General features: G+C 44.7%; 1 protein-coding gene across 3 annotated transcripts; it reads right to left on the bottom strand.

Moving 5' to 3' along the window:
- Positions 1-1,718: 1,718 nt before the first annotated feature.
- Positions 1,719-27,116, bottom strand: gata2b (GATA binding protein 2b). 3 transcript variants are annotated; one of them, XM_072280240.1, is made up of 6 exons: positions 27,030-27,116; positions 22,391-22,750; positions 21,271-21,879; positions 18,674-18,819; positions 16,217-16,342; positions 1,719-7,090 (listed from the first exon to the last, which is right to left on the bottom strand). In XM_072280240.1, the coding sequence occupies exons 2-6, from the start codon at positions 22,626-22,628 to the stop codon at positions 6,800-6,802; spliced, it is 1,410 nt and encodes a 469-aa protein (XP_072136341.1). In that variant the 5' UTR covers positions 22,629-22,750; positions 27,030-27,116; the 3' UTR covers positions 1,719-6,799. The 3 variants fall into 3 exon arrangements, with proteins under 3 accessions (XP_072136341.1, XP_072136340.1, XP_072136342.1); XM_072280239.1 differs by lacking the exon at positions 27,030-27,116 and adding an exon at positions 22,926-23,675; XM_072280241.1 differs by lacking the exon at positions 27,030-27,116 and adding an exon at positions 22,926-23,674 and having other exon boundaries at positions 21,517-21,879.

The raw sequence follows: 27,116 nt of genomic DNA, 5'->3' as shown, positions 1-27,116 counted from the left end.
TTTATAGAGCTGCATCATTACATCGCGACTCTTAAACTCTATTCCTCGACTTAGGAAAGCTAACACCCTATAAGCTTTCTTAACTACACTATCCACCTGTGAGGCAACTTTCAGGGATCTGTGGACATGTACCCCCAGATCCCTCTGCTCCTCCACACTACCAAGTATCCAGCCATTTACTTTGTACTCTGCCTTGGAGTTTGTCCTTCCAAAGTGTACCACCTCACACTTCTACGGGTTGAACTCCATCTGCCACTTCTCAGCCCACCTCTGCATCCTATCAATGTCTCTCTGCAATCTTTGACAATCCTCTACACTATCTACAACACCACCAACCTTTGTGTCGTCTGCAAACTTACCAAACCACCCTTCTACCCCCATATACAGGTCGTTAATAAAAATCACGAAAAGTAGAGGTCCCAGAACAGATCCTTGTGGGACACCACTAGTCACAATCCTCCAATCTGAATGTACTCCCTCCACCACGACCCTCTGCCTTCTGCAGGCAAGCCAATTCTGAATCCACCTGGCCAAACTTCCCTGGATCCCATGCCTTCTGACTTTCTGAATAAGCCTACCATGTGGACACAGTTCTCTGTAAAACAGCCTGGGGTACCCTGAAGCAGTGAGTTCCAGCCACATTAGGGCTTGCTTGAAGCCCGAGGTTACAAGGCATATCGAGAAGGAGGACAAGAGAGTACGAAGTTTAGATGGGAATTTCACAGCTTAGGTCCGAGGCAGAGTTAGCATTGATGGTGAGGACAGGCTACAAGATTATTATTGAAACAAAGTGATCATTGGGGTCTGGACAAGGTTATAATGATGGTGAATCCAGCAGGACTGTGGAGAATTCTGGCCATTCAGTGAGAACTTTATCATCAAACTCTGCCCAGATGGAATTCAAGCAGCTGTCCATGTTCGGGAGCAATGGTGTCCAGGAGGGAATGAGGGTGGATGTGGCAAGCTGGTTCCCGTAGCTCCTGGGGAGATCCAACATGGGCCCCAAATTAAAGGCAAGAAAGGCAGCTGCTTGGCCACCAACCGGCCCTCACCACTCAGTGACAATCTCATTCCGATCCTGGGGCTTTTGCGTATTGGTTGTCACAACACTTTACATCACCAGGTGTAAAATCGGGTTTCATTTCCCTCCGCTGTCTGTAAGAGCGTGCATGTTCTCCCCAGGACCGTGTGGGTTTCCTCCCACACTCCAAAGACACATGGGTTAGACATAGTAAGTGCAAGCATGCTATTTTGGCACCAGTAGTGTGGCAACACCAGTGGGCTGCCCCCAGCCCATACTGGGATCGAGTTGGTCATCAACACAAACAACGCATTTCCCTACATGCGACAAGTAAAGCTAATCTTTAATAAAGATCTTTATATTTTCTCCCTAAGGGAGATTGCTAGGGCAGTTTGTGTGGGGTGGCTCAGTAGGGTAGTGCTTCGCACAATGTTTTACAGTACAGGCAACCCAAGTTCAATTTGCTGCTTGTAAGGCGTTTGTATGTTCTCACCGTGACCATGGGGGTTTCCTCCTGGTGCTCCGGTTTCCTCCCACAGTCCAAAGACATACTAGTTGGTAGGTTAACTGGTCATTGTAAATTGCCCCATAATTAGGCTAGGATGAAATTGGAAGTTGCTGGGTTTCAGGAAAAGCTCCCTCACTCATAATCAACAGAAGAGGATAACAATGAACAGATATCACTTTCAAAAGCAGATTTCTTTTTACGTCTTTTTTATTAATGTTAGCAATGTCCATGAGGAATAATGGTGGTAACATACACATTTATACAGATAATTGTATGAACATGTTGTACATATTTAAACAATAACTTAATCTACCAACAAAAAAAATTAACAAGAAGAATGTAAATACTGCAAGAAACCAAAATCTGTTTATGATGACATGATAAAAATAACTTAAAAAAACTCACTGCTTCCAACTACACCACAGTGAGTGACAATATATTGCACTTTGTCCTCTTAACTCTGATTTTTTTTTGCATTTTTTCTTAAAAAATATTTTTGTCAGTAACTCTCCCGTTTTGACATTCCCAGATGAAAATTCAGCTTAATTTCAAATTAATATTCACTGTACCATTACTTTAAGAAACACATACGCTGGGTTCCAAATCGCTCGGCAAGAAAGGAAAAATAATAAAATCGGTAGAAAATAAAACCGTCTCACAAGACATTGACCTCTGCCGTCTGATATATATAACCAATACAAAGTACAGCTTTATATGTCAAGGACCATTTTAGAAACATTCAAAACAGATTTTTTAATATGGCTGTTCAGTCCTTGAGAAATAATCTTTATAAAATTGCAAAGTAAAAGATCACTTCTCCTCCATTTTGCTTTCTCAGACTGCTGAAGGGCTTGTTAATTGAGATATATATAAAATACTCCCTCTGTGTGTTGGACACAAAGTCTGTCACATGATGTCCAAGTTGGACAGACCTGCATCTGCTCAGAGAACTGGTGATCAAAGAGTTAATCACTGTTACAATGAACACTACAGACCACACACACCTGTTGATATATTTTTGATATTCAGCATTCAAAAGGGAAAAGGTGCCCTGGATTGGAATTTCTGTGGTCTTATGTTCCAGCCTTCCAGACTAATAGTTCACCAATGAAGTTCAGTTCTGGTCACCTCATTATAGCAGGTTGATAGGGCGGCTAAGAAGGCGTGTAGTGTATTGGCCTTCAGTTATCGGGGGGACTGAGTTCAAGAGCCATGTTACACCTCAATAAAACTCTAGTTAGACCAGACACCGAATATCCTGTTCAGTTCTGGTCCCCTCATTAAAGGAACGACGTGGAAGCATTAGAGAGGGTGCAGAGATTTACCAGGATGCTGCCTGGATTAGACAGCATGTCTTAAGAGGATAGGTTGAGCGAGCTAGGGATTTTCTCTTTGCAGTGAAGGAGGGAGAGATATGACATTATAGAGGTGTACAAGACGATAAGATGCAGAGATTCAGTGTTCAACCAGATACTTTTTCCTGGGGAGGAAATGGCTAATACCATTAGACATAATTTTAAGGTTATTGGAGGAAAATATAGGGAGGATGTTAGAGGTAGGAACTTTACACAGAGGGCAGTGAGTGTGTGGATCGCGTTGCCAAGATAGAGGCAAATACAGTACAGGCATTCAAGACTCTTAGATAGGCACATGAGTGAGGGAAAAATGGAGGGATATGTGGGTAGGAAGAGTTAGATTGATCTTTGAGAGTAGGTTAAAAAGTCAGTACAGCATCACAGGTTGAAGGGCCTGTACAGTGCTGTAATGTTCTATGTTTTGTGTTCACTTGCCCTTCACAACCTCAAGATTTGAACCACAGAGATCTAAGAACATTCAACTAAGTCCTCATCCCTCCACCAATACCTCAGGGTCAGCAAAGCAATCAGAACAGGGTAACTCGGTCCGAGCTTCATTCTGCGTGGTGTTGAAGGCCAAACATGGGTAATTTCCTTTTAGTTAGAGACAAGGAAAGGGAATGGAGAAAGAAAACTGCTTTGCAAAACTAAATCTTGGCTGGGATATCTCCTGGTTGAACAGGCTCAGACCTTATTCCCTGGAGCACAGGGGAATGAGGGGAGATTTGATAGAGGTATACAGTATTTTGAGTATAGATAGGATAAATGCAAGCAGGCTTTTTCCACTGAGGTTGTGCGAGACGGCAACTAGAGGTCATAAGGAAGAAAAGTGCAATATCTAAGGGGAACCTGAGATGGAACTTTCTCACTCGGAGGTTCGTGTGAGTATGTAACAAGTTGCCAGTGGACGTGGTGGATGCGGGTTTGGTTGCAACATTTAAGGGAGGTTTGGATAGGTGCGTGGGTGGGAAGGGTATTGAGGGCCATGGTCCCGGTGTGTGTTAATGGAACTGAGCAGAGTAAGAGTTCAGCAAGGAACAGATGGACCGAATGGCCTGTTTCTGTGCCGTAGCACTCATACGATTCTCCATCACTCTATATTTGCAGTAGGTAAGTTGCTAGTGGGATTCTGGGGGATAAGCATTTGGAAAGAAAGGGACTGATTAGGGATAGCTGGCATAGCTTTGTGCATGAGCAAACATGCTTTGAAAATTTGGCTGAGGTTTTTGAAGATGTAAACAAGAAGCTATGATCCAGGTATAGGTCCATGGGACTAAGCAGAATAAGAGGACTGTTTATTCCTCTCTATTGATGTTGCCTGACCTGCTGAGCTCTTCCAGCATTTTGTGTGTTACTCTGGATTTCCAGCATCTGCAGAATCCCTTATGTTTATGATTTCCTCCTACTGTTAAGTCCTGAGGATATAGCTAGCAAGATTTAACTGAAATCTCATGTTGCTTTTGGATCTTATCATAGAGAAATTAGACCCATGTCTAATCCTCCTCTCAGATCTTGAAATATCTCATCTTGATATGCTGTCAAGTTCCCCTTTTCTCTAGCACACTGTTACGCCCTGATTTTGACTGTGCTATGAAGTGGTTTGGTCAATTTACTACAAGCTCCAATACAGAGGATTGCAAGAGGCTGCCCACAGCTGTCGACTTGGCCAGCTCCATCTCAGGAACAACCCTCCTCACCATCAAGAGTCGGTGCCTCAGGGCGGCATCGGTCACTAAGGACCCTCACCATTAGCGCCATGCCCTGCTCTCGTTACTATTTGAAGACCCTCGCTCAATGATTCTGGAACAGCTTCTTCCCCTGCACAATCAGATTTCTGAATGGTCCAAGAACCCATGAACACCGCCTCATTTTTCCTTTTTTTTTCCGCACTGTGTAATTTTGTCATTTGCAGCCATTTTTGTCTTTGCCCTGTCCTGCCAGCACAAAACAACAAATTTCTTGACAACAGATTCTGCAGATGGTGGAAATCTTGAGCAATACACACAAAATGCTGGAGGAACTCAGCACGTCAGGCAGCATCGGTGGAGAGGAATAAACAGGCGACGTTTTGTGCCAGGGCCTTCACCAGGACTGGAAAGGACGGGGGTGGGGGGGAAGAAGACAAAACAAAAAGATAGGGGAGGGGAAGGAGTACAAGTTGGCAGGTGATAGGTAAGACCAGGTGAGGGGGAAGATGGGTGGGGGAGGGCAGACGAAGGAGAGGAGAGTAGCAGAAAGGGAAGGAGGAGGAGACCAGAGGGAGGAGAAGTTAAGGGGTGAGAGGGGAGCAAGAATGGAGAAAGGAAGAAGAGATAAGGGGGAGGGGGAGAGAAAGGGCTCTTGACTACAAGCTATGACCTGTTTTGATGTTGTGGTTAAGAAGATGACTACACAGCAGACCATGGTAACCAGCAATGCAACTGCTCCCTGTATAACACCCCCATCCTCTTGGTTGGCAGAAATTAAAACTGTGGTGATACTTTTACACTGAGAGAAGGAACAAGAACCTGTTTAAAGTGAGATGTGGAAAGCAAAACTTTTTTTTTTAAAAGAACTCTGGTTTACATACTTGCCTGAGAATGACCAAATAAAAATGTACAACAGTTATCCATCTACATTGAAATCACTTTTGCCCATTTGGTGTCTTTCCAAGGGTGAGAACTGAGGTTAAGGTAGGGAGGGTTTCGTTAAAAACCACGGGCTCTTGTCTGCACCTTCCCCACTGCTCCACCCCACTCTTGTCCCCCCTCTTTGTTGAAGGATCTAGTTCATTCTAGGATTCTCCACAATGGATGATACCCAACCAGTACCTCTCGCAGCAGTCAAGCATCAGTCAAAACTCATCTATCAATACCAGCTGGCAATTGGACGATGAAGCTGTCGTATCTGGACACAATCCTTTCTTATGCTTACTCAGAGTCACTGGAGAGCAGTGAGGCGTTTGGCTAGTTTCCTCCTACATTCATAAGACCCTAAGACATAGGAGCAGAATTAGGGCGATCAGCTTCGATCATGGCTGAATTACTTTCTCTCTCAGCTCTACTCTCCTGCCTTCTCACCATAACCTTTTAGGTCCTTACTGATCAAGAACCCAAGAACCTTAGCATTAACTGTACCCATTAACTTGGCCTCCATAGCTGCCTGTGGCTATTTCCCTTGGAGGGGAGAGATTTGGGGGGGGGGGGGGGTTTATGGTTGGAGAGGTGGTGGTGTGGATTGAGCCTAATCCCGTAGCCAACATTTCTTTGGTTCCACGTCGCAATTAACCAAACACAGACCAGTTAACCAAACCCTGCAATTGTTCCCCCACCCTCCCTGCCCTTTGACCCCGACCCCATGACAAAATCCCAGAATCAGGACAAAACCCTCCCGTAAAATGAGATAACATATCGCACAACATGAATTAATTAAAACAATTCAAATGGAAAGAAATATACTTCAAAGTTAAGTGGCCTTGCTTAATTTTTTTTTGAGTGTTTTTGTTTAACTGCAAGTAATGAAAGAAATTCAGCATATGCTATTAGGTTTTTGCAAACCTTTTACCCCCAAAATTCTCTGATTTACAATATTCACATCAACACCAAGAAACAAAGTCGCTTTGCAAGGTGTCCAGCTTGGTTCTGCCTCTGTGTGCCTCCCAGTTCGAAGCAAGCAAAACAAACCAAACCCATCGTCGCCTTCCTGCTTCTTCGCTGAGGAGGCAAAACTCTTTTCGGTTTGACTCCAATCTTGCCTCCCACAAGTCCTGCAATGCCAGCTGGGGTCAGCGGCCACCCTCCAACCACCACGCAAGTCCGTCCTCGATCTTTCTTGCTTTGGAAAAGATGGCGGCAAAAGCCTCTCGTGTGTTTTTCTTCTCTCCTGTTCCATTTCTCATCGCCCGCCGGAGGGGGAGGTCTCGCTCCCTCCCCCCCACTAGCCCATGGCGGTCACCATGCTGGAGGGGTGCGGGTGCCCGAAGGAGAGGCTGGACGACGGGTGGATGGGGGTGGGGGTGGGCAGCATGTGGCTGGCGTGACTGAAGGGAGGCAGATGTCCCATGTGCTGCATGTGTCCAGCCAGGCTGAAGGACGAGGCCTTGTCCTGCATGCACTTGGACAGCTCCTCGAAGCCATCCGACATCCTCTTGTTCTTCTTCGACTTGCTGGACATCTTCCTGTTGCGTGTTTGAATCCCCTCCTTCTTCATAGTGAGGGGCCTGTTCACCTAAAAGCCCACAGGCAGAGCAGAAAAGAACATGGTCTCTGTTAGATACACTTAGTGGCCGATTAACCTTTTATTTTTATTTAAAGATACAGCGTGGACCAGGCCTTTGATACAACGAACTTGCCCCACTCAGCAACCCGCATATATAACCCAAGCCTAATCACAGGACAACTAACTCATACGTCTTTAGACTGTGGGAGGAAACCAGAGCACCTGGAGGAAACCCAAGCAGTCGTGGGGAGAAGGTGCTAGCTCCTTACAGATAGTGCCAAAACTGAACTTTGAACTCTGACACCCTGAGGTGAAATACAGCCACACTAACTACTATGGTATTGTGGCACACTAATTATTAGGAACACCTGTACACCTGCTCATTAATGCAATTATCTGATCAACCAATCAGGTGGCACCACTCGATACATAAAAGCATGCAGACATGGTCAAGAGGTTAAGGCGTTTTTCAGAGCAAACATCAGGATGGGGAAGGGATGTGATCTATGTGACTTTGACCATTGAATGGCTGTTGGTGCCAGATGGGGTGGTTTGTGCATCTCAGAATCTGCTGGTCCCCTGGGATTTTCACACAACAGTCTCAAGAGTTTATAGGGAATAAAGATACAGCTCCCACTTTGTCACAATGGTTCTCTCAAGTGATGCTATGTCTTAGTTTGGAGAAAATTAGAAGTCGAACCTTTGAACCTTTATTTGATTTTGAGAAAAGCTGGGGCTCATTTGCTCGCTATTATCATTTGAGTTAATTGATATAATTTTTCCACTATCTAACTGTAAATTTTTTAGTATATTTTCTTTTCTTGCTGGCAGTTTGATGTTTACTGTTAGAAGCTTTTTGTATGATGCATGACTCCGGGGTTGTACACCTAATGGGTTCTTTTTTCTCCCCCCACTTTTCTGCTTACTAAGTTTTTTTTGTTATCACGATCTTTTTTTCCAATCTTTAAGATAATGTCTTTTTTGAGACATTGTAAGTGTTGTTACTTCAATGTACTCATGTTATTTTTCCTGTATAACAATAAAAAGATTTGAAAAGAAAGAGAATGGTGTGAAAAACAAAAAGCATCCAGTTCTGTGGGTGAAAACGTCTCATTAATGAGAGAGGTCGGAGGAGAATGGTCAGACTGGTTCAAGCTGACAGGAAGGTGACAGTAACTCAAATAACCACACGTTACAACAGTGGTGTGCAGAAGAGCATCTCTGAACGCACATCTTGAACTTTGATGTGGATGGCCTACAGCAGCAGAAGACCAAACATACACTCAGTGGCCATTTTATTAGGGACAGGAGGTACCTTATAGTCTGCCCACTGGATTTACTGAAATGAGAGGAGAGATCAACCTCTCATTTAAGGAGAAGAGAGGACAAACTTACTACAGTGAGCAATGTCACAGTGGCGTAGTGATCAGCACAACGCTGTTACTTCACCATTGACCCGGTTTCAATCTCTGCCACTGTCTGTAAGGAGTCTGCACGCTCTCTCTGTGACCCTGTGGTTTCCTCCAGGTGTTCCAGTTTCTTTCCACAGTCCAAAGACATACAGGTTCGGGTTAGTAAGTACTGGGCAAGCTACGTTAGCGAGGAAAGTGTGGTGACACATGGTCTGTCCCCCGTTCATCCTCGTCCTGTGTTGATCGTTGACGCAACTGTCTGTTACGATATTTCAATGCACATGTGACAAATAAAGCTAATCTTTAATCTTCACTCATTACAACAGAGCAACCTCTTCTCATTTCCCTCTACCACTGCAAACTATTCCCTCTTATAGAACTGTAGGGTACAGGGACAGGCTGTTCGGACCACGATGATGTACTGAGCTAATTAAACTCCTGATACACTAATCGCCACTGCCTGCACAAGGTCCTTACCCCTTCAGTCCACACACATTCCATCCAAGAACTCCTTAAACGCCCCTCCACCACCACTCCAGACCATAAGAATAGGAGCAGAATACAGCCATTTGGCCCATATAGTCTGCCCTTATTCCATTATGGCTGATGTATTATCCTCTCAAACCCATTCTCCTGCCTTCTCCCTGTAACCTTTGACACTCTGACTAATCAAGAATGTATCCATCTCTGCTTTAAATACACCCCACGACTTGGCCTCCACAGCCACTTGTGGCAGTGAATTCCACAGATTCACTGCCCTCGGCCTAAAGAAATTCCACCTCATCTCTGTTCTGAAGGGGAGGTGCATTCAGGGCACCCACCTCTCTCTTGTAAAAATACCTGCCCCACGCATCTCCTTTGAACCTAGACCCTCTCACCTTAAAAGGTATGGTATTAAGGTTCAAAGTTCAAAGTTTTTTTTAAAATCGGTACATATATGTCACCATATACAACCGTGAGATTCATTTTCTTGTTGGCATACTCAATAAATCCATAGAATAATAACCATAACAGAATCAATGAAAGCCCAAACCAACTTGGATGTTCAACCAGTATGCAAAAGACAGCAAACTGAAAATACAAAAGGAAAGAAATAATAATAAGTAAATAAGCAATAAGTATTGAGAACGCAAGATGAAAAGTCCTTGAAAGTGAGTCCATAGGTTGTGGGAACTGTTTATTGTTGGGGTGAGTGAGTTTATCCCCTTTAGTTCAAGAGCCTGATGGTTGAGGGGTAGTAACTGTTCCTGAACCTGTAGCTGTGAGTTCTGAGGTTCCTGTACCTTCTTCCTGATGGCAGCAGCGAGAAGAGAGCCTGTGCTGGGTGGTGAGGGTCCTGATGCTACTTTCCTGTGACAGCACTTCATATAGATGTACAGGCTGAGAAAATACTCTCAATATACCTCTCCTTATTTCCACAACCTTCTATCAGATCTCTCCTTAGCCTCCAGCACTTACATTCTGATCAGCGTCACTCATCTGCATCAAGATATCACTTACTGCAGCCAATTAACCCACCTACAGGAATTTGGAATGTAGGAAACCAGGAGCAACACATGCAGTCGCATGGAGAGCGTGCTAACTCCACAGAGACAGTGTTCCAGGTCAGCAGTGAACTCGGGTCCCTGGAGCGATTCAACCTACTGCTCCATGCTCCACCACTGAAAGGCCCGGATGGAGAGGATATTTCCTATAGTGGGGGAGTCTTGGACAAAGGGACAGTTTCAGAATGTAAGGACGTCTATTTAGAACAGCAATGAGGAGGAATTTCTTTAGCCAGAGGGTGGTGAATCTGTGGAATTAATTGCCAGAGACAGACATGGAGGCCAAGACACTGGATATATTTACACCGGAGGTTCTTGATTGGTCAGGGTGTCAAAGGCAGGAAAATGGGATTGAGATGGATAATAAATGATGGAATTGTGGAACAGACTTAATGGGCCAAATGGCCTAATTCTACTCCTGTGCCTTATGAGAAAATGATACTAACTACTCTATGTACCTCGGGTATGCTCACGTGAACCACAGCCCACCATATCTCTCACAAATGGGTACCTTTCCATATTTCTCTAGTGCTGCAATCGAAGCAACATCCACCACTTCCACCAGCAGCTCATTCCCTCTCACACCACCCTCTGAATCCCCCCGAATATCCTCAGGTTCCCGTTAAGTATTTCACCTTTCACCCTTAACCTATGACCTCTAGTTCTGGTCTCACCCACCCTCAGTAGGAAAAGTCTACAGTCAGCCCTCCGTATCCGTGGGTTCGGCATCCACGGATTCAACTAACCGTGGATCGGGATCGGAAAAAAACAGGAAGTTCTCTCTCCACCACTCGTTGTTTGAGCACAGCTCCTGACATTAGTATTAATGAGCCTCCTTAATCCCCGAACAACAACTATTTACATAGCATTTCCATTGTATTAGGTATTATAAGTACTGTAATCTAGAGATGATTAAAAGTATTTTCAAAATCTTTGATTTGCTATAGAGCACAGATGTTGGCTAATAATATGTTTTACTATATGTTAAGGATATTTTCCTCTTTTTTTAAACAAAACAGCTGTTTTTTTTTCCCCTGGTAGTGGGTTTAGATTTTTTGTATAATAAAATTATTTCTTTTCAATATTATGTTTAAATTTAATTTATATGGATATGGGGTAGTTACACTTCATCTGTGATTTTAATATATTGTAATAGATATATAATATATATCCTACTGTGCTCTGTATTCTTTTAATTGATAAACATATTGAAAAAGAAAAGTATTACTCGTTTGAGCATTGTTCGCCTCGCATCTCGTTCACTCGCTACCTGTGTTGTGAGCGAGAGGAAGGAGTTTAAGGGTAGTAAGGGATGGCTGGCTAGCTATGTAAAGTGTTACAACCTCAAGAACTTAAAGATCACGGGAGAATCGGCGTCGGCTGATGCCGAGCCAGCATCAGCGTCCTCAGAAGAGCTACGATAGTTGTGTCTGTACTGAGCATGTACAGACATTTTTTTCTTGTCATTATTCCCTAAACAATACGGTATAACAACTATTTACATTGTATCAGGTATTATAAGTAATCTAGAGATGATTTAAAGTATATGGGAGGATGTGCGTAGGTTATATGCAAATACTACGCCATTTTATATACGGGACTTGAGCACCCGCGGAATTTGGTATCCGCGGGGGGGGGGGGGTGTCCCGGAACCAAATCCCCGTGGATATGGAGGGCCGACTGTACTTGCATTTACCCTATGCCCCTCATAATTTTATATACCTCCATCAAATCTCCCCTCATTCTCCAACTCTCCAGGAAATAAAGTCCTAACCCATTCAAATTTTCCCTGTAACTCAGGTGCTCAAGTGCAGGAAACATCTTTCTCAGCTGGAAGGAGTGCAGAGAAGACTTATGAAGATGTTGCTAGGACACAAAGGACTGACTTATGGAGAAAGGTGAAGCACTGTGGGGCTTTTTCATTGCTTTGTTGGGGAAAAAGAAGTGATCTTATAGAAGTAGGGTGGCAGGGTGGAGATATGTCTCTACTAAACGAGGCAGACAGCAGGTCACCCGAGGCCAAGGTGTAGCACCTGCTTAGCCCCCTGGATCAGGATCAACTTAAAGCCATGGCAGCAGGTGGTGTTTGGTCGTATGAGCAGCTGGTGCATATCACAAGTCCTGGTTATGCGACCACTGATGCCAGGCAGACAATCTCTGAAGAATATTGATAATAGCTGGGGCTACCCATCTTGTAAAGACACTGCTCAGAAGAAGGTAATGGCAAACCATTTCTGTAGAATAATTTGCCAAGAACAATCATGGTCACCTACATCATACAACACAATGAACAAACTTATAAAAGTTTATAAAATAATGAGGGGCACACAATCATTCTTTTTCCCCCAGGATTGGGGAATGAAGAATTAGAGGAACATTAAGGTGGTGGTGTGAACTAAAGAGGCAGCAGATGCTGTAACCTAAAACAAAAACAGGATGCTTTAACAGCACAGAAGGCCAAGCAGCAGCTGCAGAGGCAGAAGATACCAGTCGTCGTTTCAATCAGATTTATATCTCACATGTACATTGAACCACACCACGAAAGAAATCCAGAGCCACACACACAAAATGCTGGAGGAACTCTGCAGGTCAGGCAGCATCGATGGAGATCAATAAAGAGTCAACATTTCAGGTCGAGACCCGCCACCAGACTGGAAAGGCAGGGGGAAGAATTCAGAATAAAGGTGGTTGGGGGAGAGGGAGGAGGCTGCCTAGAAGATGGTAGGTGAAGCTAGGAGAGTGGGGGAGGGGTGAAATAAGAAGCTGGAAGGTGATAGGTGGAAGAGGCAAAGGGCTAAAGAAGAAAGAATCTGATAGGAGAGGAGAGTGGACCATGGGAGAAAGGGAAGGGGGGGAACTGGGCAGGGCGGGGGGGGGCACTAATCTCTCTCTCTCAACATTTCCTATGATCTGCTCTAACAAAAATGACACATTTCATTATATTGTTCAATGCACATATTAATCTGATTCTGTATCTGACAAGGTGGGACGTGTCATCAAGTTAGCTGGGAGTGTCAATTTAAACCCTTTCCCATTCAGTCTCAGATTGAAACACCAACTGATACCTTCTGTCTCTACAGAAGCTGCTCGGCCGTTGGTGCTTTTGAAGCACCCTGTGTTTGTTTTATTTTTCAGCATCTGCTGTCTCTTTTGTCTGCACCACCACCTTAACATTCCCCTCCAAACTACTTCCCACCCTAAATCATCACCCTAGAATTGTTAGTGTGAGGGACACCTTCACCACACATGATGGTGCTGAAGACGGCTCCCTCTAACAGCTTTTCGAAGGCCATCAGGGATCGGTAATCAATGCTAGTCTTGCAGCTCTCCTGTAAACCGGGTCACAAATACAGTGTGAGAACAGAAGCCACAGAACCAAGTAAATAGTGAGAGGGCGGATTTTAAATGATGAAAGTTTTCCTTTAATTCAAATTTTTAAAAAAGGTAGGAAAATTAAGACAGGCATGGATAGGGACTAGAGTAGATTAACTTTATTTGTCACGTGTACATCGAAATATAGGAACAGTGAAATACACCAACAACCAGCACAGTCCGAGTATGTGCTGGGGGCAGCCCGCAAGTGTCACCACACTTCCTGTGCCAACGTAGCGTGTCCACAACTCACTAACTCTAACCCATTTATTTTGGAATTTTGGATGGAAAATGGAGCACCCGGATGAAACCCATGTGGTCACAGGGCAATGCACAAACTCCTTACACACAGCGGTGGGAATGATAGCATTCCGCTAAACACGATGCTACCTGCTGCACCAGATCTTAAATAATGGAAGTCTCTTTTTTAAAAAAATAAATAAATAAGGCATCATCTCTAGGAAGAGGTGCAGTCGACTTTTCGGGCTGAGACTCTTCTGTACCTCTTCCTAGAGATGCTGCCTGGCCTGCTGCGTTCACCAGCAACTTTGATGTGTGTTGCTTGAATTTCCAGCGTCTGCAGGATTCCTCGTGTTTGTGTAAACTAAATAAGGTACGCAACATTGCTTGAGGCATAGATCGGGTGGCGGGGTGGAGGTACATCCCTACCAAAGGAAGTGTAATGCGCACTTCCCCTCCACCTAGCCTGCAGGTCACCCTTGGTAAGGGTCCAGCGAAGCCTTGGGAGCAGGTGGTGGATGGTCGTATGAGCAGCTGATATATATCACGTCCCGGTTATGTGACCACTGACACCAGACAGATAATCACTGAAGAGTATTGATAATGGCTGGAGTTACCCATCTTGTAAAGACACTGCCCAGAAGGCAATGGCAAACCACTTCTGTAGAAAAACTTGCAAAGAACAATCATGGTCATGGAAAGACCATCAACACCTGCAGCATACGTAATGACGTTTGACAGAATGATGATGATCAATAGGGAAGACTACCGATAGCAGAGGCATCTAATACTGAATAACAAACATTTAGGGTCAGGGCATAAGAGGTTTAAAGAAATGTTTTCACCGGGAAGGTGTTTGGAATCTGTGGATGTGGTGGAGGCAAATAATCAGAATCGGATTTATCTGCACTGAATTAAATGTCCTGAAGTTTGTTTTGCAGCAGCAGCACAAAAGACATAAAACTACCATAAATTGCAAAATAAGTCAAAGTTGCAGAAAGAGAGTGAGGTAGTGTTGATGGATTCATAGATATGGTGCGTCAAGTTTCTGCTCCCTAGTACTTTGGGCAATTGGGAGGAAGTAAACAGAAAGGTGTCACCACCTAAGTTTATAAATCAAGGGAATCCTCTGGAAAGGACATGCACTTACCCAATTCCAACCTGCTTGGCCACATCTGCATCTTAAATGTAAACCAGAGCTTTTTTTTTTAAAACACTTGGGAAGAAGTCAATTCAGTGTAATAGTGAAAAGAAAAAAAATCTGCCTTAAAACTCCCAGAGGTAGATATCAAACTTGATATGCACAATATGTTGTCACGTTTAATTTAAAATGTTGGTAATTCTAGAGGAAGATTGTCAGCAAATAGAATGGGAAATGTCACTTCGTTCATGTAATTCACTGTATTTTAACTCATTGTGTGACAACTCATGTTCACAATATCTATTACTTTTTTCTTTTTTGTATTTGTTCTCTTTTGAACATTTGAATATCTTCATGGGCATATTTTCATCAATTCTATTGTTTCTCTGTATTTACTGTGAATGCCCACAAAAAAATGAATCTCAAGGTTGTAGTCAGTCAAACATTGAGCGAGGAATTAGCCAATGTTTGACAGATTTAAGCATCAGGCCAGACTGGAAAGGTCAGGCATGGGTCAAACTAAGCAGGCAGGACCCAGACCTGAGAACGTATCGAAGCAACACAGCCTGGGTCCAAGGGCAAGGGATGACTCACTGTTTGGCTGATCTAAGCGCCAGGCCAGATTGAAAAGGTCAGGGAGTCGGGACTGGAGGCGAGGGACGGGCTGGTGCACAGCAAGGTTTCCTCACCTCCATGCTGAACTGACGTTGTGGCCTGTAACTAACAGGTTCCTGGATCGGCTGCAGTGATGTAGGGCTTCGTAGCTGTGGACTCACTTTTGTAAAGTTCCGTTCTGAGTGTTATTTGCTAACTTTTATTGCTTGCATAATTTGATTTTTTTGCCCCTACACAGTGGGTGTTTGAGCCATTTTCCAATGGGTTCTACTGGGTTTCTTTGTCTTGTGGCTGCCTGTAAGGGGACGAATCTGAAGGTTGTATAATGTATACATACTTTGATACTTTGTAATGCACCTGGATTGGTGACTTAGTTGATTTGGGACAAGTTAATTGTTTAAGATGTTCCACCTTGTGAGGGAGAAGGGGAGAGAGAGATCATTTTAATTAAGCCATTACACTCACTTTCCAAAGAACAACAAATGACGGAGATAGAGGCATAACAGATTAGAATCAGTCAAGTTTACACAATAATTTACCTAGGGCCTCCAGCGGTTAAATAAACAGTCTTTAAGAGTCTCCTTTAAGATGCGCTTTGAAAACAGAGGTGCGGGAGGGAGGGGGAGGCAGGATAAATAAATCACTAGGAGTATTTATCCAGACTAAATTGTATTTTCCACATCAAAACCAAGCACAATGCAAGAGAGAGGCAAGACTTGATCTCGCCCTCCTGTCAACTGCCCCTTTAAATGTTTTTAGTCCATTAAAATATTACGCGGTGCCTTTGACAAGAGAGTTTTATTTTACTTACATTGTGGAGTTTGAAGTAAAGGCCACAGGCGTTGCATACCGGGTCACCGTTGGCGTTCCGCCGCCACAGAGTGGTGGTTGTGGTCTGACAATTGGCGCACGAAGTCCCCGCTCTCCTGGCCGCTGACTGCGTGGAAATTGAAAGAAAAACACAGCGCGGGCGATTAGCTGGTTGGAGTGGGGTTTGAACAACAGGATCTGAGATTTAGTGCGCGGTGATCCACCCAGTCTCCGAACCCCGGGCCTTCACCAGGTCAGCCGTGAGACGGAGAATCCCCAACCGGGAAGTTAAGAGGGCTGTTCGGCTTACAGTGAAAAAGATGTTTTGGAGGTTTTCCCCCCGGTTTTGGAGCGGTCACATCAACCGACAACACGACTGCCGTCTGTAATGACGCTGAAATCATCCGGACAACTGTCGGTGATGAAGTACAAAAGCCTGGCTAAGAAATTCCCAAGGCTGGCGGTGACAACCTGACTACGCCAGGCTGTGCTGTACGGGCGCGGCGCGTTGGCGTCTTAAAGGGGATCAGAGCGGGGTTTAAATTGGAGCGAAATTCCAAAATCGTCCGCTAAGACATCTTTAAAAACGGGCTCGCAGCAAGCAAATTCTTCGGGGCTTTTTTTTCTGAAACACTTCCACTTACTTCCAAGCCCGCGATGGGCTGGGTTTAAGCGCAACCGTTTTCAGAAGAATAACCGATTTTAATAAATACCCTGCCCCCACCGCGGTCTCGTCATTAGGACAGCGAACTGTTTACCTGTGCTGCGCACTTTATATGTATTTTAAATTGCATCTTATTAAATAATGTGGTAATATATTGTTTTATGTGGTGTGTGTGATATATGTATTGTGGCTACACCGTGGTCCGGACAGAGGTTGTTTCGTCTGTGGACAATCAGCCAGATGACAATAAACTTGAACTTTAAGATACAGAACTTCTAAATCACTCATTTAAAATCCTCCATTTCGATGTAAAAAAAAGTTCTGATCCCGACTATTGCAGGCAATATGTGTGTGTGACTACACAAATAAATTGCACTTTCCTCTCCCTTGCTGATGAGGAGAGATTTTTGGACAAGTCGGTTCTACAGAAACGAAGACCTCTCGTTCTCGCCCCCTGACTGAACACAAGAGCCGAGTTCCTTATCTTTAGCGAACAGGCATCCGGTGCGGAACCCGCTGTCAGAATTTATAAAGGCTACTTAAAACCACCCAAACGAAAGTGCAAAATATCGCCGATTACCACGAAGAAAAACTGTTTTTTTTTTACTTTTACAAAAATATACACACACACATTGGGAACACTGCAAGGATAAATCCAGACACTATCTCACTCTGAGTCTAGCGCTAGAAAGAAAATAAATACCTAACAAAAACATTATTAAATTAAAGCGCTTTGATTCACCTTCCTGGAAATACCAACCGTTCGGTGACAAAACCCGACAAAAATACTAGAGATTCTTCTTTTATTTCTGTTATTCCCGTGGGACTTCACATTTGCCCTTCGCTTTCAATGTTAAAATTAATTAGCACCGAATTCTATTTTAATAAGTATAAGTTAGTCGCTGTTTCAGAACCGCGCCAGCAATACTTTTAATTTTAAAACGAACTGATTGAGGCGTGTACATAGAATACAGCCCGGAGCCCCTTAACATTAGTCGGTGTAACTGATATTTAAAATACCTTGTCCTTTATTTTTACACGTGTACTTTAGTGTTACATTGTGTTCACTGCGGGGAAACAGCCGGCTGCAATATGTAAAAACCATTAGCGATTTTGTTTTGCTAATCTCGTAGCCTCTGATGCAGATTTTAATTACTGTACAACCTACACACTGATGGTCACAAAACCAGACACACATTTAACTTCAAATATGGATGAATAAATAACACAAATGCAGACGCTTGTATACATAAACTGATCGATACAGACATCAATCCCTAGCGCACAGGTAGGTGCACACAAGTACACACAGATATAACTGTATACTCTTAACGTTGAAACGCAACAATAGGCAGACAAGATTGATCTTCTCACTCGAGTGTTTTAACTGTAAGCTTAGGGAAACACTACATGGTTGTAGTATTTTTTCCAGCATACATCCTCCTCTCTTCACACAGAGACACATATACACAGACAAGCATTCACACATATACACACGCACAGAGTCTTAGCTTCCTCACCTTAAGCACCACGTCCCTGTACTTTATGGACATGCAATTTACCGTATGGATTTATATGTAATGCATTACATTATCTTATTTTGTGTTTATGTGTGTCTGTGTGGTTTTTTTTTTGCTACTGCATTGGGATGCCAGTTACAATTATTTCATTCTCCTTTACACTTACTAGAAATTACATCAAACAATATTGTGAATCCTACGCCTAGGCCCAATGTAAAATAAAAGCGGTTAGTAGTCCCAAGGTCGCGAAGGTTGTCACAATACAAAGACCTACCAATCTCCTTTTGGGTTTGATGAGAGGTCTGTTCTGCCCGTTCATCTTATGGTACAGGCCGCAGGCGTTACACAGGTAGTGACCGGTACCGTCCCTTCTCCAGAGCGGTGTGGAGGTGGCCCCACAGTTCACGCATTCTCGGCCCTCTGAAGTGAGAGACGGATAGACAGCAAAGTGACATGTCTGCTACTGAGCAAAATATCGGACCAACTACACACTCCAATGACCAGTTCAAATTAGGTTGCTCATTTATTCTGAGAATTGCTTCGGATTGCGTTCAGGAAGTAACAGTGAACGCCTGTGTTTCTGTTCAAACGGTCCAGATAACCGTGTGCCCTTCACATACAGCGAGTGGGGGGGGGGGGGGGGAGAAGAGGCCAATTTCCCTATTCCATCTGCTCCGGGTTCCATAATAAAATGCCGGCATTTGTTTTCCCAAATAAGAGAAAATCTGCAGATGCTGGAAATCCAAACAACACACAAAATGCTGGAGGAACTCAGCAGGCCAGGCAGCATCTATGGAAAAGAGTGCAGTTGATGTTTGGGGCCGAGACCCTTCGGCAGGACACACTCTAACTTCCCACTCTAATTTCAGATTATATACATATTTTCCCCTCTAATAATTTCCGTCTAATCTGGAGAAGGATTCGTCAGTATTCCGATTAAATAGATACAAATTGTTATCTTCGTTTTGAGCGCGATACATTGAAGGGGCCAAAAATTCGGCTGGGTATCTGTTTAATACGGAAGTAGAGAAAGCGCTAGCTTTTATTAAACCGAATAGTTAAATTATTCCGGAATAATGTGTCTTTTAAAGGGGTATTTTTATAAATCATTTGCAGCCCATCTGAAACGTGTTTTGATAGCTGACATATATTAAACTTTGCAAAAGTCCCTTCTTCGACAAAACAGAATCCAGTTTTTTTAAATCAGCTCCGCAGGAAATCAACACAGATTTCGCAAACGTGTATTTTTCAAAGGGAACCTGCTCTGCCACGGAGGGTCGGAAAAGCCCGCGCACCGTTCGCCAGGTCCAGGAAATATTACGTGCTATTTGCAAAGCAGGTTAGGTTTGCATGGGGTTATGTTTTAAGGGATGATCACCGCTGAACACATCACAGCGCGGAAGATAAGAACTGCTCAACCGTACCTCGCGTTTACCGCCAAGTACAGGCATTGAGCCTTTTAATAGAACTTCGGCAATTTTAAATTAATAAATATCTTCGGGACCTTAACACTCCCCGATTATTAGGGGCTTTTTTTTATATTTAAAGGGTTCTGTGTCGGTAAACTTTTCAGCACAACTTGCAAGGAATAAGATACTTTTGCGGATGTTTCGCAGTGTGGGCAGATTGTAACCGTCCTAAGGCTTGGGTAAGGAGACCGGCGCGAGAATAAGCGACTACAGAAAAAAAGTCTTTTTGGTGCAGCTCGGAAGTTCAGCAGGGAATTGCCATGACATGTGCTAATTAAACATACGGTTAAAGCGCAAGGTTAAGGCCGGATAGTCGATGTGAGTCGGATTTCTATTGCACAAATCAGCAAGAGCAAATCAACACTGCAAATGTCCCGTTAATCAAATAAATCAGTCGATGAATTAAGACCATGAGCAATTTAACTACCGGATAATTTACTAGTTAGCAGTTCTAACATATTCCCAAGCTAAATCTTCAGTACCCACAGCCGTTTTGTTTTATATATACACACACATATATAACAGTAAATATTTTTGTTCTAAACACACGCTGGAGGTGTATTGGAATACAAAGGGTGGGCAGAAAGTTGCTAAGAAAATCGGTGGATATTTTCGGATTGGTACTGCACTCGGGTGCCGTAGAGGGACGAATGCTGGGCAGAATTGGTTTTATTTCTGCAAGCGCGGTAATGTGACCCAGCACCGGGCTCTCGCCCTGAGTGCGAGGGAGATCAGGCAGGCAGAGACCGGCTGCGGGACCTGGTGGTGTCGGGGAAGGGGAAAATCGGAAAGACCATGACCCCGATCAAGGGGCGGCGAAGGGGAAGTGGGAGGAGGGTAACTGCTGGGCGTTTCCACATTCTTCCCGCATCTTGCCCACTGAAGACTTCTGATCAAGTGTGCATGCGTTGCAACGTGCAGGCAAACAGTTTGAAGACCGGGCCTCGCCATAACGAATGGGAGTGGAGATTATTTCTCAAAATTAATTAATCATTGGGTTAATTTTTGAGGGCCACAATTAGACCTTCGGAATATTCAAAAGCAGGTGCATGTCACATTAATTAAAATTAACATATATCTCGGTTTTTTTCCATAATATATATTTTATTTTAAAACGTATTCTTTGGAGAAAATGTCTTTATTTTAGCTTTTCCCTGCACACGCTTCCAAATTTAATTCTAAACGAATCGACTTTTTTAAAAAAAAACACAATTTAATACTTTATCCAAAATTTTTAAAAAAGGTTTATTATAAGATATCCTTGCGTCATGAAGTGAAAAGGAAATAAAAATTTGCAAAGTTATAGTGTCACAGTGGGCTTGGACGTTTGAAACGAAGTTTATTTTAAGAGTTAATCTGATTTTGTTTGTTTGTTTTTAATTTAAAAGTTTAGAATGCTTACCGGCACACGAGCGTGTTTTGCTCCTGGATTTGGGTGTGAAATTAGTGGAGGCGCCGGTCAGGATTCCACTGGGGTGGAAAAGGCCGTTGTTGCACTCGTGAACATAGGAAGGGTAAGTGGGAATTGGGTGATGGGTGGAAGTCGCGCTGGTTCCGAGCGACGGCATAGTACTCCTAGTACATCCCAGTTTCATACTTTCTGCCAATGACACATGATACTTAATGGATTCCTTATCATCCTGCCGACCTGCTGCAGCTGCCACTGCCGCCGCCGTGTTGGACGGGGAAACCGTACTGTGTGCCCCCAGATCCGGCGACGCGTCCTTGGGAGGGGTGGGCGGGAAGCTGAAGAGGTGATGCGAGGTCGGGTGAGCCACTGCAGCCGCCGCCGCCGCCGCCAGGCTGCTGGCCGAGGTGCTTCCGGAGTAGACGCTGAGGCCGCTCGGCCCGGCCGGGTGGAGCGGCCCTTTGGTGAACGGGCTGACGGTCCACGCCGCGGCGTTGTGGTGGTGGTGGTGATGGGCCGAGAGCGCCTTGCCGCTGTCCAGCCACGAGATGGTAGGGCTGTGCAGGAGATGCGGCCCGCAGACCTGAGCGCCGGACAGACGGGCTGCAAACAATTTATGAGACATCCTAATTAATAACTCGCAGGGAGCCAAGGCAAGGGAAGCTAATAAACTGACAGGTCCTTTCCTTTCCAACGCAAAGCGAAACACACACACGCACACAAGTAAGTTAGCCAACTTCCAACGAAGAGAGAGCGAGGGAGAGAGAGAGAGAGGGAGGGCGCGGACGGTGGGGCCTCCGAATCTCGAAGCTCTCACAACTGTGGTACTCTCAATTATTAAATATTAAAGACTACGTTTTCGCAGTTTTGATATCATATCCGGGAAGTAGTTGGGTTTTTCGTCGCTCCCCCACCCTCTCCACAGTGAAATAGCAAGGGAGGTGTGGGGTGACAAAATACGTCCACGTTTCTTCCCCTTTTTTAATAAAAAAAATCAATACGAGGAAGTAGACACCTTTCAGTAGAGGCTGCAAGAAACGCGCAGGCACAGAGCGCAGAAATTGCGCATCCTCGGGGTATCATAACGGGGAAGGGGGTGATTATTGACACTCACCGTGAGCTTGGCGGTAAGAGACTGTAGCCCGGGCGTGCGGGGAGTTACTGTAGTAAGGAGAGACAGGATTCCCTTGCCCGTCGAGATGATTGAAGAATACGTCGACCTCATCCGGCGGGAGAAGTTGCGTGGGTTCCATGTAATTGTGGGACAGGCTCGGGTGGTGAGACTCCGGGTGTTGCCCGTTCAGGACGGCGTGGTGCGACACCCACCGCGGCTGGTCCGTAGCAATTTCCATCGCGGCTTTAAAAGAGTTGGGAGAACCCAGAGTGGTTAACTTTAGGCGACCAAATCTGGACCGTCCGCGAGCGTCCTACGTTCGAGCGGCGGTCGTTTCCCCGTCTGGCGCCTGGATCACACCTGTAACGCCAGCAAAACAACACCGATTTAACGAAGAGAATTTATTCCCTTAAATTCGAGCTATAGCCGCCCTTTGCACCAAGGGACAGAGAGGAGTCGGCGTGCCTCTGAGCTTTTAAAAACCGCACTGAACCCAAAACAAACAATGTATACATTAAAAAGGTATATTACTCACAAGTTGCATGTAAATTGTTGATCACAAACAACTCCCAGTTTGTGCCGGAGGTAAGGTCACTGATAGGATTGGATTAAAACGCATGGGGTCCATTTGTCCTGCACTAAAAAAGCGTGCGCGACACAAGCAAAGGCAGAGGGAGGGGGGGGAGGAGAGAATGCCTTCAAGTTTGCAGATCGCTGAAGTTACAAAAATGAAAAGCCTCACTGATTTTCGTATCACTAAAACCATCCGATGGCTACACTGGCGCCAGCCAGCCCCACTGTTCAGTAGACATGAACAAGCGCGTCGCAGTCACTAATAATCGCAAACAGCCAATCAGAGCGCGGGAGCCGAGGTCGCAACTCTCAACCCCATTGGCTCCCTCCTAGAGACACGCAAGTACACAATAAAGTTATTTACAACTTGCTAATTTACCAAAATCTTCCATTCGCTCCGTTTTTTTTAAATGGCGACAAATTCGACAAGCAGGTAATGAAATCAGAAGGCTTTTTTTTGGGAGAGGGAGATAAACTTAAATCAGTCTGTTGGGAGTTCTAAGTCGACTTGCGAATTACTCCCAAACAAGATGCTCTCGGGAACGGGCGAACACGTTCGGTAAAACCTAAATATTAATGACTTATAAGCTTCGGGATATCGCGCGGATATATTTTGCTCTATCCTGGTTTTACTTTGCGGGTCGAATCCAGTTGATTTGTTAACGTGGTCTCGCATTGAAGGAGCGAGTTGTGTGTCTTTCTCGCCCTGTTGAATTTTTTTTTGAAGTCGGGGGGAGCTTTGTATTTGAGTTTGGAAAACGCTGGGCATTCGGACGCTGTGTAATTGGCCAGTGGCAGCGCCGGCGTTTGACTCCCCCCGCAACAGTCAGTCTCAGCCCCAGCCACACTGACGCCGAGGCTCTGACGTCACCGATCTTTCAAAACTTAACCAGGAAATGAAATTCTCCTCGCCACCCCCCTTCGCCGACCCCAGCCTCTCCCCAACCACCCCCTTCAAAAAAAGGTCAGATCCATAAAGAATAGGAACCAGTTTGAATAAGTCTATCTGCAGCATAACTGGTCGACTTCTTGTTTTAGGTCCGGACTACTAAGGCTAAGGTTTCAAAGGGCTCCCGGGCTCTACTCTGTGACCACGGGCACCGTCCACCAAGCACTTCCCGAACCGAAGGTTTCAGGTGTGACAATCTGCATCTTCACCCTCACCCCAAAAATGCGATTACAAAGCCCCGCCGAATTATCCTCACTGCCCTAACGTCCAGGCGCTTCACCGTCGGAGCGGACGGGGAGAAAAGGAGCGAGTGCCCGCGAACGCTATCGGTACTCAAATCAATGACGAGAAACAAAAAATCAAATTACTCTTTATTATCGTTTCATTTCCGACTAAAAGTGACCAACTAGCCACAGCTTAATTCTTACAAGGGCGGTGGGGTTCTGTTAATATTTACGCTGCCAAGTTCGAATCGGTGTGTGCAAGAAGGACAGGGCGGTCTACAACGCATGCAGTTTGGTCCCTTACACCTAAGTGCCATTAAATAACTCGACATGTTTATGGCCACTGCTTTAATCTTATTTAAAGTTAATTGTATTCAGCATCAACTTTATTTTTCTTAAAATTATTATGTGTGCTATCGTCTCCCAGTTAATCCCCGGAGTCTGAGAAGATACGGGGGATATTTCTTTGAATATATATATTCTAACCTAAGTGGCAAAGTGCATTAAAGTTAATTTACAGAAACGGTTCTGGCTTGAGTAATATTTTAACTGTGTTTCTATGCAAACGGGGGTGGAAAAAATGGTTAATCTGCGCGATGCGGGCGGGCTCGAGATTGTCCGGACTCGGTTGGACAAACACGCGCACGACGGGTCTCGATGATGAGAACGAGGAGAGACTATTCCCGGCGGCTGTCGGCTCGGTGAAACGAGCGCCCGGGACGAGAAGGCCGCCGTGATCGTGGGGTATACGACTTCTCTACAGCACGCCGATAAGTATCCAGGAGTAGGTGGTAGGGGGGAAGAGACGGAAATTTGTAGAACTGACACAAGGCACGGTGCATGGAATGTCCTCCACTGTTCTGTCCGGGTGGTCGATTTTAACCCCTTCGTCACCACCACGGTGCTAGTGCGAAGCAAACTCGAAAACTGGTACAATGTAAGATAAGAAAACGAGCGCCGAACCCTTCAAATTACCTGGTGCAAACATTATTCGTGACACTGGTAACAGCAGAGAGCTGCGACATTTCTGAAGAGGGGTCTTGGCCCGAAAAGCCGACTCCATAGATGCCGCCTGACCTGCTGAGTTTCTCCAGTATTTTGTGGGTTTTTTTCTGTAGTTATATGTCCAGCATCCGCAGAATCTCTTGTGCTTATTCAATTAAACCATTCTGATATTACACAGACAGAGCAGTTTCCCCTAAAATATCTTACATTATTTATATTATATCCCTTCAATATTTTAGATCCTTCTTATATTTTTCAAATTCGAACATATTTTCTAATCTTTATTGCCAATACGGAGAACGGCCCCGTCTCTCTTGTGAACCCGGAACGGGTTCGCGTGAACGCGAAACATGTTCCTGAAATTCAAACACGAGAGATTCTGCAGACGCTGGAAATCCAGAGAACCACACACAAAATGCTGGAGGAACTCAGCAGGTCAGGCAGCAGCTATGGAAAAGAGTAGACAGTCGACGTTACGGGCCGGGCCCCTTCCTCAGGATCTAACAATCACCCGTCATTAGCGTGAAACATCCCAAAAGATAACCTAGTTATTTAATTCCGCGCTACACACACGCTCTCTCTCCCTTTCTCCACATTCCTGCCGCCAATCTTTTGCCATTGCCCGACGTTCATTTGATGTTTAATTCTTTCGTTTTATGTTTCTTTGTTGCCGAGCGTAGGGCAGACGAGCTCATGGGGCGGCGAGTACAGCCAGTTTCACAGGATTTCTGCAAAATTGTATTCAAACGATTGAAGTGGTGGGAGCTGATCGGACTGGGGGTGGTGGTGGAGGTTCTTTAAATTAGCGCGGGTGATCTGTAAACATGTCCAAATGGTAACTGGTTGTAGAACCTCAGACCTGATAACCTCGTTGTGACCTCCAAGTTTATGGAGGGGGGAAAACACGAACTTTAATTCTCCTAACACACCCAACCCCACTGGCGCCTTCCTCCACTACCGCTTCTCTCTTCCCCCTTTCCTTAAACCAGTCCCAAATCGATGCGAGAAAACCTAGCTGTTTAAGGAATGTCATTCATTAACAATCGAATCCCAAAGACCTATCCTTCAGCCCCACACTTTACCCCCTCCCCCGGGAGAAATCGACACGAAACTTATTTTAAAATGTATAATTTTCCGTTGTCAGCGGCGTGAACACCTTTGAGTCACGTTTATGTCAATCGCGGCTTGGTCTCATTGGGCGAATGATAATGTAAACACAATTTTAATTCGTAGCAAACTAAACCGGGTTTAGACTGGGCGCCTCTTTTTTTCCCCGGGATTAATTGGGACAGAAACAAAGTAAATATTTTTTGACAGCCCAAGTCGAAGAACAGTTGGGTGTCCATCCCCAAACGCAGAACATGTCAGTTAAACTTGGAGAGGTCAATATTTTAGAGTAATTTTGTTTTTAATACACTGAACCCAATTTAATGTAAACCTCGCTTGGAAAACCCGTTCAGTTAACCAGTAACAATATTATTTATCAGAACCATTCCCAGCGATCTACATTATCCACCAGAGTAAAAATTTTAATCAGGATAAACTGTCTTTGCCTGCGGTATGGACCGGTAATTATTTCAATCCTTCAGCCGCGCGTAGAATTTATATGTTAATACATTAAGTATCTATAGTGCGTGTATTTTGTGACTGGGTTATTGTTGAAACATTTATGCCGTTGTAGCTCGTTACTGTGTGAGGTAAAATACTTACCACCGTAACCTCCGCAGTGAAGTTTAGAACTTCGGCGTCAATTTAGCAAAGACTGAACAACGCCAGTCTTAATCTGGAGCCTAAATGGGATTAAAATCTCACCCTTCTTCATGTAGCAAACAACCGAAGTGTCCCGTTCACGAAAGGAAAAAAAAAGAATGGCAAGCGAGTAACTAACCTTTACTTCGGGGAGCGGCGATTCCTGATCTGGTGCGGGCTGCGGTGGTCGGAGACGACTGACGCTGTGACGGTGGAGCTGTATGTG

This window comes from Mobula birostris, chromosome 16 (genome assembly GCF_030028105.1).
Source record: "Mobula birostris isolate sMobBir1 chromosome 16, sMobBir1.hap1, whole genome shotgun sequence".
In the NCBI taxonomy this organism is placed as follows: Eukaryota; Metazoa; Chordata; class Chondrichthyes; order Myliobatiformes; family Myliobatidae; genus Mobula; species Mobula birostris.
This window is presented reverse-complemented; position numbering and strand designations above follow the sequence as displayed.

What these genes read in the sequence shown, in the direction of transcription:
- gata2b (XM_072280240.1), bottom strand. Translation starts at nt 22,628, where the DNA reads ATGGAAATTGCTACGGACCAGCCGCGGTGGGTGTCGCACCACGCCGTC. An exon ending in CTCTTACCGCCAAGCTCACG is followed by an intron (nt 21,880 to 22,390) that starts GTGAGTGTCAAT and finishes AATTGTTTGCAG; the next exon opens with CCCGTCTGTCCGGCGCTCAG. An exon ending in TTTACTTCAAACTCCACAAT is followed by an intron (nt 7,091 to 16,216) that starts GTAAGTAAAATA and finishes GTGGGCTTTTAG; the next exon opens with GTGAACAGGCCCCTCACTAT.